The sequence below is a fragment of the Euprymna scolopes genome, chromosome 3, assembly GCF_053919585.1.
Source record: "Euprymna scolopes isolate OS-2025 chromosome 3, ASM5391958v1, whole genome shotgun sequence".
In the NCBI taxonomy this organism is placed as follows: domain Eukaryota; kingdom Metazoa; phylum Mollusca; class Cephalopoda; order Sepiida; family Sepiolidae; genus Euprymna; species Euprymna scolopes.
The window spans coordinates 51,605,814-51,618,762 of record NC_136484.1 but is presented as its reverse complement, the minus strand read 5'-3'; the positions used below and the strand labels follow the sequence as shown (position 1 = coordinate 51,618,762).

General features: G+C 35.0%; 1 protein-coding gene across 2 annotated transcripts in view; it reads right to left on the bottom strand.

Annotated features, from left to right (window-relative positions):
- Positions 1 to 12,267, bottom strand: part of LOC145254898 (zeta-sarcoglycan-like) — a 367,875-nt gene extending 355,608 nt beyond the window's left edge. Inside the window, exon 1 of one of the 2 annotated variants that reach the window (XM_080113835.1) lies at positions 12,096 to 12,267. In XM_080113835.1, coding sequence (XP_079969961.1) covers positions 12,096 to 12,155 — 60 coding nt within the window. In that variant the 5' untranslated portion in view covers positions 12,156 to 12,267. The remainder of the gene's footprint in view (positions 1 to 12,095) is intronic. The other variant, XM_080113844.1, reaches the window with a different exon arrangement.
- Positions 12,268 to 12,949: the final 682 nt, after the last annotated feature.

Genomic DNA, 12,949 nt, shown 5'->3' with positions numbered 1-12,949 from the left:
AGGGAAATGTACACACACAGACAAACAATTTCACTTGTATATATATATATATATATATATATATATATATATATATATATATATATATATACAAGGAGGTCCAAGATCCAGTTTTCAGGTATTGCCCGGGATGATTTTAAAAAGCAACTAAAAATATTAAGTTGTCATGTTTCATGAATATATGCTTTAAATTAATTGATGTGTTTACATGTAAACACCCCAAAATATAATTTACGAGCTTTATTTCTGTGCTAATTCTTATTTGAGTCTCGTAAATTAATGCAATTTTATTCTTTTGTATTAAGTGATCAGTAGAGACGACTTCAATGCTTGCTACAGAACTGTTGACATTATCATTTTGTGCATATTTTCCGAGGCTGATTATAGGCATTATCTATAAACGTAAAATATGAATACATATGAATGATGGAAGTAAAGTCTAATAATTAGAAAACACATGAAGCGTGTTTTCAAAAGTTCTATGTTTAAAACTGAACATTTCAGAAGAATAGAATGAAAATTGGCTAATTGGAAGTAAATTTTGATTTGTCAGCTTAAATGCTACTGGTGTCTAACTTTGAAAATCCGACATGATAACTTTATATATCAGCTTCCATGACGTCACTGTACTAACTGTCATAAACAAAAAAGAAGAGACTTTAGAATGCTGAATATCGTGTTTGGTTTGAAGGTGTTCAGTTTTGTCACACAAGTACTTCAGACGGTAAATCACGTAACTCTTACATGAGCTTCGGATTCCTGTCGAGTTTGTTCTTTTTTTATGGGGGGAGGAGGGGTTGCACAATTTGTCCTTCATGTTCATTTAGTAGTTGGGCAGGTAAATGATGAATTGTGTTTTTGCATATTTCGCATATTCAGTCATATATATATATATATATATATATATATATATATATATATATATATATATATATATAATACATTGGTTATCAAGTGGAAAGAGTTTTATTGTTTGCAGATGTTTCGTCATTAGTATCAACTGTAGAGTGTGACTGAAAATGTACTGGAAGATAGTTTAAGAAAGATAAAAGAAAGAAATGCACAGTTCATGCATATTAGTTCAAGCTCATTAGGATTGATAATACCTAAACTGATTTGTAGCAAAGAACTGTAGGTTTTATTAAGCTAGCCTATAAGTTCTATTCGAACTTTAATTCTGTGAGATTTATCAGTAAGTAGTTAATGTTCAGCAAAACTAAATAGTACAGGTTTATGAGACATGGTTGGAAAGATCAGAGTTGCTTTGAACAATATGGTTGAAAAATCAAAATTTCTTTAGACAGCGTTGCTTAAAAGTTTAGAATGGCTTTGAGAGATATGATTGGAAAGGTGAGAGTTGCTTTGAAAAGGATGGTTGAAAAGTTCAATTATGATACCTCCATTCAGTCTCAAGAGACAATGGATATCCCCTGTATGGGTAGCTGCGTGTGTAATTGCAAGGCAAGGGTTGTGCAATCCCCCAACCACACAATTCCTGAATCGAAATCCAGTGGCAAGAAGTGCTAGATGACTGGAAACAATGCTGAGATAAGCAGAGAGCACATGCCACACCTAGAACTTGAAAATGGTCACCCATTATAGATCAGAATTACATTTTTTATGGAAATCACTTGAGACAAGGCATGAAACCACTTGATGTAAGGAGCTAACAAGAACCAATGATGATTAGGCAAGTATAAAACACATCCAAATAGAAAGACAGGAGATGCCTATTTACTTTAGTTTTGAAAAGACTAAAGCTATAGATAGAAGGAAAACAGTGAGCAGGAAGAGAGTTCCACAAGCTTATAGTTCTTGGAAAGAAGCTACTGGAATAGGAAGATGTATTATTATGAGATATTAAAACATAGATCAGCTGTTGAACGAAAACCACGAGAGCCATACTGAACATCACTAAAGAGAACCAGACTTTTCAGAAAACCAAAAAGCTTGTCGTTAACAAACCTCCTCTTAACACTTTGCTAATAACAGAGAGAAGACTAGCAGACGATATTTAATTGGATGAGAACTTTCATCAGCAGTTTTAAATATAGAGACAACAGAGGACTCCTTCTAACATAAAGGGAAACAGGACACGAAACAAACAATATGGTTGAAAAAAAAATCAGAACTGCTTTAAACAACATGCTTGAATAGGTTAGAATTGCTTTGAATGATGGTCAGAATTATTTTAGGAAAAGGATTGAAAAGGTTGGAATTACTTTCAGATACATGGTTAGAAAGTTTTTAATTGTTTTAAAAGTGAGAATTGCTTGTAGAAACATGGTTTAAAAACTGAAACTTGTTTGAAGAGATTTGGTCGAAAAGGCAGAATTGCTTTATACATTTGAAAAAGTCAAAATTGCTTTGAGAGATATGGTGGTGAACCTTCCACTATAAAGATAGCATTAAAAAAGAATTGTATTTGTAAATAATAGTTCATCTCCATTTGCACATTTAGATTTGATTATAATATCTTAATTACCACAACGCTTATTGTTTTGTTATATTTTAATCAGGGAAAAAAAGATAAGACGAAGCATATCGGTTGAGACCAAGATGGCTGACTGTTGAGTCTCGGTTTATTCACGTCGGGTGAGAGTTTACATTAAAAACCTGAAACAAAGGGAAATAACTCCCACAGATGCAAGATGACTGCTAACATAACATTTCCCCTTTTTATTTTTTAGTCTTTGATGTTGTTCAGTGTTCAAGCTATATGTTTTTTTTTTTATTATTATCATTATATACTTATTCTTTAACTAATTGATTTATTATCATTATTTTTTATTTATTTTTTTGTATGGGCATTTTTATTGATAGTACATACATGAAAATTTAGCCCCTTTCGAAGTAATCTCCTCCGGCTGCAATGCACTTATTATACCATTCCAACAACTTCTGGAAAGCCTCAAAGAAATCATATTGTGTTAGCATGTCAATGACCCTCGTCACAGTCTCTTTCATCTCCTCAGTTGTTACATAACGACCGCCTCTAAGGTTTTTCTTGAGCTTAGAGGATAACCAAAAGTCACAGGGAGCAAGGTCTGAACTATAGGGAGGGTCAGGAACTGTCTTGATGCCGATCTTGATCAAATAGTCTGTGACAAGTTGTGGACTGCACACTTGGTACAAAATTCAAACAAATCTTCTGTATCTTCAGTTCCTCGCAAATAATTGGGTGTACAGTTCCCACACTGACATCAAACTGTGCACTTATTGTCTCTATAGACACACGACTGTCCTTATCCATGAAATTCTTTATTTGGCCAATCAACATTAATGTTTTGACTTCCTTATTCCTCAAACACCTCTCATCTCTCACAGACTCCCTGCCTTCCTTGAATCTCTTATGCCACTCACAACCTAATGCTTGATTCATGCAAGATGGTCCAAAAACAGTCTGAAGTATTCCATACGTTTCTGTGGCATTTTTTCCAAGTTGAAAACAAAATTTTATTGCACATCGTTCTTCTAAAGTGTCCTCACGTCCAGATTGCATTTTTGAAATTCACCAGCTGTGACAACCAGGCTTTAGTAAGTTGTATTCCAATTCCTGCTGTAGCTGTTCATTTGTACTTTAATCATAAAAATTGGTCACTCATCTCGTAAGATATATAGCAATAACATATGAATTATCAAGAGTTTATTGACAATTTTAAAACTTATTGAAGGCACTTCGTATATATATATATATATATATATATATATATATATATATATATATATATATATATATATATATAGTGGATAAGGAAACTAGTAGAAATAATAATGCAGACACGGCCGAAGTATCGGTTGGGGTTGAAGATGTGTTTGTATTGTTATTTCTAATCGTCTGTTAATACGTATTCATTATTCCATATACTAAACATTCCATTTTGTCTGAATTCAATTTCATATTTTAAAATACTTAATATTATATATGAGGATATTTTAAAGCATGAAATTAATATGAGAAAATATCTGAAATACTGAATGGATTAAATGTTAATTGAGCATGAATCAATTTCATATGAAATGTTTTTCCTTTGTGACATTTGTTGGTTATTTAATCCTTCACGTTTGAAAGATTTTTTTTTCTTTCAAAAGTTTCGTTTTACCTCAGAAAAATTTCCTTTCAGACTGATTAACTCGTTTTTCTTTGCTTTCTCCAATTTGTTTTCACAGTTTTGTGTCGACTTGTTATTTCAGGCAGTTTAGTTTTAGTACTTGCACAGAGCAACCATTTGTGCAAAATTATTATTTTTTTTTGTTGTTGTTGTTTCTTTTATAATTGACGGTGATGGTGTCTGGTTGGGGTGGAAGTTTAATTTTTTTTTAAAGAATAGGCGGTTGTGGTGAGTGGTGAAAGTTTAATTGAAAAAAAAAAATAATAATGGTGGACTGTGAAAAATAAATTAAAGAAAGTTAAAAGTGCAAACTATTAAAACAATATTAATGAGTGACCACATATCCACTAAAGTGCACACTTTAACGTTAATTATCCATTTTGGGGTTGTTATTTATAAATAGTTTGAGTGTATATTTTCTGTCAACAAAAACGATGAAAAAAGAATTATGTTTCTCCAGTATTCACACTGTTATTCATATATAATAATACCTCAATCGGTGATGTATTAATTTCAACTAAATTCATACCAGCAGAGGGGTATGTTCCTTGCTAATGGAGTCAGCGATAGTTTCGTGGCTGGGTAGGAATCCCCCGAAAACATGATTCCCTACACTGATGATCCCTGAAAGGATTAAACACTAGAGTCTATTGCTATTAAAAACAATTATAGTAATATTTATATTTACTTATTTAAAAACAGGGTTCTTATCGTTGAGCACTGTACGTTGAAATGAAAAAAGTCGGTCACTTAACCTATGTGCATAGATTGTGGTGTTAAAATCAGTTGATCACTGTAAACCTACTTGTATGACATTTACGCTTCATAAATGTTAATTTCGACTAAATTCTTGCCGTGGTTCACACCAGCCGAGGGGTATGTTCCTTGCTAATGGAGTCAGAGATGGCTTTGTGGCCAGATTTAAATCCCACGATTGGTGGAAATTGTGACTCCTTACACTGATGATTCCAGAAAGGATGAAACACTAATGTCTGTAGCTATTAAAAATAATTAAAAATAATTATAGTAATTATTACCATATATACTTGTGTATAAGTTGAATTTCTGGGAGACGATTTTAAGGTTATTTGGGAGGGGGTCGACTTATACATAGCAATGTTTTTGGAAATTTGTTAAAGATCGACCTGGCGCTCAATCATAACCTAGAAAACGCCATTTTGTTTGTACATTTGGTATATACCGATAATCCTAATAATTAATTGCACTCCTTCTGAACCACATTGCAGTGTGTTTGGCAGCATGTAAGCACATGTCTGTTTTTTAGTGGGAGGCTTAATAATAATTGGAATAGCTCTCGCAATGTTCACTTTCTAGACGTGGCTACAGGGCTAAGTTCGATATGATGTATATGGTGATGATCTAACGGTTTTTTCAGTAGATTAGGAAATGTAGTTTTTTCGGTATGTCGTTCTCCTCTAAGTTCAACAAGTTTTAACAATTTAATAACTATTTAATGAAACCATTTAATGGCACTTAACACACGCATTCACATTATTACGGTATATTACGGCTCATGCAATGTATGCGTTTACGTTATTATGGTACGTGACATAAATTATATCTAAAAATAGTAACTGCACCTGGAATCTACAGCATGTCATTGGTCAGAATGTCTGATTAGGAAACATGTTCGTTGCATGTGAGTGTGCAACAGGTTGGTTCTATACGGCACAATCATGTTGATTCACCGATTCTTGCCAGATCAGTGAAGTTAAGAAACGTTGAGCCTGGCCAGTACCAGATGGGTGACCATTTGGGAAGATGAGGCACTGTATGCACTGCGAGGTAAAATACCAGGTTCGGAAACTGGCACGGTGTATCCTTCTCTCTATGGTACATGGGCCTCTGTTAAGCCGTGGTAGGCAACCAATTTAGTGATGGCGTCACAATAAAAAAGTACCCTCGTTTAGTGAGTTCAATCTCGGCTGCGACCGCATGTTACGTTACGGTTCTATACATGGAAATCAAGTAGACCCCACTTGCGTAAATGCACGTATTATTACTCGTGGATGCCAAGAAACAATTTATCATATGTCTTACAAAAAAAAAAAAAAAAAAAAAAAAAAATTATCTGTGCAAGAAAGAGCCATAAGACGGACCATTTAACTTGTCTAGAATCTACAGTCGACTTATACACAGGTAATACCTCAAATGAAACAATTTTTGGTCTTAAAAACGCATTAACTAATACACACACGATCGACTTATACAAAAGTATATATATATATATATATATATATATATATATATATATATATATATATATAAACTAGTAACGACAACAGCGGTATAATGGTTTATATATGTCACAGAACAATCCAAACTGTTGCATTTGCTCAACTGCTTTCAACCAACCAATCAAACATTTTACATGGCATCGATAATAGGATCATTTTCAATTACTGCAAATACGGCAGATAATCACACTGACACATAGATTATCATAAATCACTAAAGTTAAGCAACGTTCAGCCTGGTCAGTACCAGATGAGTGACCATTTGGGGATACAAGGCGCTGTATATAGAAGGACGTCAACACCTCCCTGCAAGAACTGCAAAACCTATTGGGTATATACATGCGACTGGGTATCGCTTGTGAATTTCATATTCCCATAAACCTTCCTCCTTCGGAGGAAGCTGGTTCAATCCCCTTAGGATGAGTGCTGTTTCGATATGGTATTGCAAAATTTAAAGACATTCAATTGACTTCTTGAAAACTGTAGTTAAATTATTGATTGTTAACTATTCTGCACTTTTAACTAACAATATATAGAGTTAAATTCAACACACTGCTGCTGTCAGAGCGCAGACAAATTCATATGAAATGCAAAATGACGTCATTATAAGGAAAAAAAAAACTATAAACAGGAGAGAGAGCACATTAGAGGGACAAGCACGTTAGAGACATGGGTGGCATCACAACCATAACGAGAAGTCACGCGTGGCGGGAGAATGAGGTAATAAATGTCGTTATTACAAAAAAGAAAAGAGTCGAGTTATTAGTTGGCTTCTGTTCCTTGCAATGTAGACTGCATACGTGTGGGTCAAATGTGTAAACGTGTGTTACGGTACACTGTCAAAAGGTCGCTACTCCAAAATCTCACACATTGCTATTAAAGCTGGCTACTCCGAAATCAGAATGAACAGTTTTTGAAAAACAGGCTTTTTATTTAAATCGGCAGCATCTCATTTGTATATAATCAACAAGAATTCAAATCAGTTTGTGCGATCGTTAAGGATATAATTGACTACGCATTGCCATTTTTTTTCTTCTATTATTAAGCAGCTGAACCTTAGAAGATGCGCAGACACGTGGGTGTTTTTGAGGCAAGTAATTTTCTGCTTCTTACAAGTTTCTCCACAAAAACATTTGGACTCGAATACAAATTCGATTATAGATCAGCAATTCAACAAACTAATCACATTTAAAAAGCAAGGACTACATGGCCAGCTGAACATCTCTCAGGTTAGACAACTGGAACAGCCTACAGTAAGGACATGCTTATCAACACATGAATTAGTTATAAAAAGATGTACAAATGAACAGATTCGGTAGTTATCAAGAATGAGTTGAGCTTGGTATGTATCCTTCAGCTGAAGAGATTGCTGTTCAACTTGTTGTGGGTGGGATGGGGGGTATACACTCAGTGCTATAGACCAGGAGCCTCCAAACTTTTCGAACAGGGGGCCATATTGCTGACTTTTTAGAGCAACGTAGGCCAAAATAAATAAAATGACTTGGATGTGTTTTATACTCTTTTGTTCATTAGCTTTCATTTTTTTTAATGAAACTGGTTCTCCAAAATCTCATTCTTTTTAATCATTTTCTGAACAAAAAGTAAAACCACCACACTATTTTCACATATTTCTAATAAAAAAAAAATCCAGAATATTTTTATGTTTTTTCATTAGAGTTCCGCGGGCCAAATTACAGACTTTGGCGGGCCAAATTGCAGACTTTGACAGGCCGGATCTGGCTCGTCGACTGTAGTTTGGAGACCCCTGCTATAACTGGCAGTACACACATCGATCAAACAGTTTTTAGTTAATTTATGAGTTATTCGAGCATGTTACAAACCCACTTAGAGTTGATATGCTTTAATTCAAGGGTCTCCAAGCTACGGCCCGCGGGTCATATCCGGCCCACCAAAATCTTTAATCTGGCCCATGAAGCTATTAAGGAAAACATAAAAATAATCAGGAAATTTTTTAAAAAATCGAAATGTTGTGAAAATAGTGTGATGTTTTTTTGTTTTTTTCTTTCTTCAGCAAAATGATTAAAAGAATGAGGTTTTGGAGAACCAGTTGTACTAAAAAGCAAAACTAATGAGCAAAACAATATAAAACACGGCCAGGTTATTCTTAAGTCAACAATAGGCCCCCACCCCCACCCCGTTCGAAAACTTTGGAGACCCCTGCTGTAATGGAACAAAACTTAGTAATTTATTTCAGATATTTTTTCTTAGTTATTTCATAAACTATCGTTTGTCAATGATGGGGGGAGGGGGGGGGTTACCCAAAGTCAGTAGCTTTGTACCAAACGGTGAATACAATGAATGAGGAAACAAAGTGTGATTGACCTTTACATAGGTCATTAAGTACACGACAAAACAGGTGTAAATAAAGGTTAAATGCATACAGGAAGTGAAGGAGGATAAGATTAAGATAGCTCTCTGGATGCAAAAGATAATTTTTGTGTATCTCTCTCAGCAAATAAACCAAGATAGACTGTACGCAGTCAATAAAAAGGAATAAGTTTATTTTCATAATGCTGAGTAAGCACGAAAGCTAAGGTTAAAATAGCAATTTGTCTGCGAAGAATCTTTTCCCCCAAAAGTATTGTGTTTCGCCGTTATATAATCCAAAAGGGTTGATATTTGCTTTTCTTACTAATGAGTTTCTACTTATCAAGGCTAAAATACGTTCGAGGATAGCATTTAAGGGGATGGATAGATTAACAGTTCAATGATGATGAATATTACGAGAAGATTGAAAATACATACCACACATTCAAAACAGCCGGACGAGAAAACAGCAAATCTCACGGAATGTGAGGACTAAAGGACAAAATAGAGGGAAAACGGGAGTTGCAAAGCTGCTAAAAGTAAATCTAAGATCCACTTTCTACTCTCTAACAGTTTGGAGAATATAAGTAAGTTAAATGGAACGTACGAGGTTCCTTCAATAAGTTTTCACACTTTTTTGTACAAGAATTTAAAATTGCTGTAAACTTTTGAAAATTCAGTATATTATTGCTATACATCTTATGAGATGACTGACCAATTTTTATGATTTCAGCTTCAAATGAACAGCTACAGCAGGAATTGGAATACATCCTACTAAAGTCTGATTGTCACAGCTGGTGAATTTCAAAAATGCAATCTGGACGTGAGGACACTTCAGAAGAACGATACACAATAAAATTTTGTTTGAAACTTGGAAAAAAATGCCACAGAAACGTATGGAATGCTTCAGACTGTTTTTGGACCATCTGGCATGAATCGAGCATCAGATTTTGAGTGGCATAAGAGATTCAAGGAAAACAGAGAGTCTCTGAGGGATGATGAGAGGTGTGGGAAGAGTAAAGAAATCAGAACACCAGAATTGATGATCCAAATAATGAATTTCATGGATAAGGACTGTTGTGTGTCTATAGAGATAATAAATGCACAGTTTGATGTCAGTGTGGGAACTGTACACACAATTATTCGTGAGGTAATGAAGATGCGGAAGATTTTTGCCAAGTTTGTCCCAAGGGTTCTCCACCCTTGTCACAGACTATTTGATGAAGATGGCCATCAAGACAGTTCCTCAGACCTTGCTCCCTATAACTTTTTATTCCCTAAACCTTAGAGGCTGTCGTTATGAGACAATTGTGGAGATGAAAGAAGCTGTGACAAGGGTCCTTGACACACCCACACAAGAGGATTTCCATGGGGCCTTCTAAAAGTTGTTGGGACGGTATAACAAGTGCATTGCAGCTGGAGGAGATTACTTCGAAGCGAACTAGAGTTTCATATCGTAGTACAGAGAGTCAATAAAAGTGCTTATACAAAAAAGTCTGGAAACTTATTCAGGGCACCTCGTACAATAGATGCCCTGGGCAGTGTTAAACTTAAACTGGAAAACACACCCAACCATTAGATGTCTGTATGGTTGGTTGTCCAGGATCTCTTCAGTAATAAGAAAAAGGACACGATATACCGGACATTGTTGTAGGTTAGTACAGTCAGGGAAACAGAAAACAGAAAGGGAATTCCAAAGTCTAGTAGGCATAGGGAAGAAACTATTAGAGTAGAAGGTTTTCCGGCATCTAGGAACCTCAACAACGGCTGCTTTTCAGATTTGTCAGCAGTATATACGTCAAGTACTATGCGTTCATTAGAACACAATCCATTAAAATACTTGTAAAACAGGCAGAGGGATGCAGCACTGCAGCGATGAGACAGGGGTTGAAGCTTGGTCTTTAGATTCGAGACTCTTTTATAAAGCCGTTGCCCAGGATCTTTTCAGAAGAACACGATATACCGGACATTGTTATAGAAGAAAAGATGAGATCAGTGATGTGGTAATGTAGGATTCTAAACACGGAACTGCTAAAGTAGGAAGACCTGTCAAGACGTACACAAAATTATTGACAGAAGACACTGGCTTACAACTTGAAGATCTTCCTAAGGCTATGGAAGATAAAGACCAGTGGAGGGAAAGAGTCAATTTGGTCCGGGTAACCCACTCGATACGATGATTTATGAACCTTCTCAAAGAGTGAGTAGTGGTAGATGCACCAGCCCAGATGTGGCAACAATACTCCATCCATGCATAGGATTTGCATTCCAACCGATCGCCATGAAGACAAGTGATTAGCCCCGACGCATAGGACAGAAGACACGGGCTTACAACTTAAAGATCTTCTGAAGGCCATGGAAGATAGAGAGTGTGAAGGGAAAGAGTAAATTTGATCCGGACAACCCTGGGGAGGGAAAGAGACAATCTGGTCCGAACAACGATATGATGATGCTGATGATTGACAGCTTTTCTTTCTGGAGTTACTGGATATCCACCATCCACCTCAACGGAAAAATCAAAGATCAAAGTTAGAGTTTCGGTTTATTCATTGACATCGCGACCATGGAACAGGTAGTATTAGTCTAGATGGTTCTAGTAGGATGTAGGAAAGTATCCCAGATATTGCTACATGTCAGTTTTTTCTTTTATGTGGGGATCACTGCTTATTAAGGCCTGGTAGCCACTCTAGGATAAGACTCAATGAGTGTTAGGTAAACAGTGAGACAACACTATGATGATCAGTAGGGTTGTGACAACAGCATATTCTTTTCATTCGTTTGACTCTCGAGTATATATCCGACACAGTTAATCAACCGAGAACCAAATCAGTCTATATAAAAACATATAAGATATTAACGGATATATACTCAAGAGTCAAAACAATGAAAAGAATATGCTGTTGTCACAGAATAATGATCAGTAATGGAGGAACTTGGGTAAGGTTTAATTATATAATAGGATGGCTCAACAAGAACTTATTTATGGTAGGCTTGAAAACGACTATGTAAGTAAGCTGAGAAACAGTCCCAAGGTATCGTGTTCCACAGACAGACAGCACTCGGAAAGTAACTTTGCTCATAGAATTTTCGTTTAGTTTGAAGCACAGAGTGAGAGAAATTGTTGGTAGTTGTTGTAGCTAGATGAGTCGCCGTAATAAGGCAAACAAACAGAATCGATAAACATCTAAGTATTGTAAAGTAGATGCTGGCAAAAAAAAAAAAAAAAAAAAAATCAAAGTAGCTTATGTACCTGATGCGATGCTATTTCGGTATAAATTCAAAAATCCGGCTGACATATTTTTTATATATTAGAACCAAATTCTAAAAAAAAAACAAAAAAAACAAAAACAAAAAACAAACAAAAAAACAACAAAACTGCTAAGTATAAAATTCTTACCAATTTGTTTAGACGTGGCTTTTCTATTCTATCGCTCATCACTATTCTCAGTTTTGGCATTTTTGTTCCCCAAGGTTGGTGCACGTCTTACGGTTTTATTATTATCGTTATTAATATCAGACTTTCTTCTTGTAGAATGTCCAATTACTTAAGACATTTTGTTGCTTCCTTGGGTATTTTTTTTTTTTTTTTTTTTTCTGAAGTTGGTTGGCCATCCTCCTTACTGACTTCTCCTGTTGTTAACTTCCTCCATAAAAGTTTACATATCCAGTTTCTTGCTTATATATTGGCGGCAAAGATAATCTATCTTCCTATTATCTCTCATGTTGCACAGAACACATTATCAGTGTGCATATATATATATATATATATATATATATATATATATATATATATATATATATATATATATATATATATATATATATATATATAGAGAGAGAGAGAGAGAGAGAGAGAGAGAGAGAGAGAAAATAAAAAGGAACAAACCGTATTATGTGTTCATCAACGTTTCGTCTTTATTTCGAGACGAAACGTTGATGAACACATAATACGGTTTGTTCCTTTTTATTTTCTCTATTTTGTCGGAATACTATTTCCATTATTTTCATATGGGACGATTCTAATATTTTTCCCGAGTCTGATACAATTACCGATTCTGTGCTAAATTCCCGATTCCGATACAATTACTGATTCCGATTCTGATTCTTTATAAATCTCTAAATATTTAACTATAGAGTTGTTATTTGCCCCGATTTTCGAAAAAAACACACGCATGTTAAATATGCAGATATTTTCCTAAACGTAAATATACACTTGTGAAGGATCATCTATCGATTTTAGCTTTACTGGTA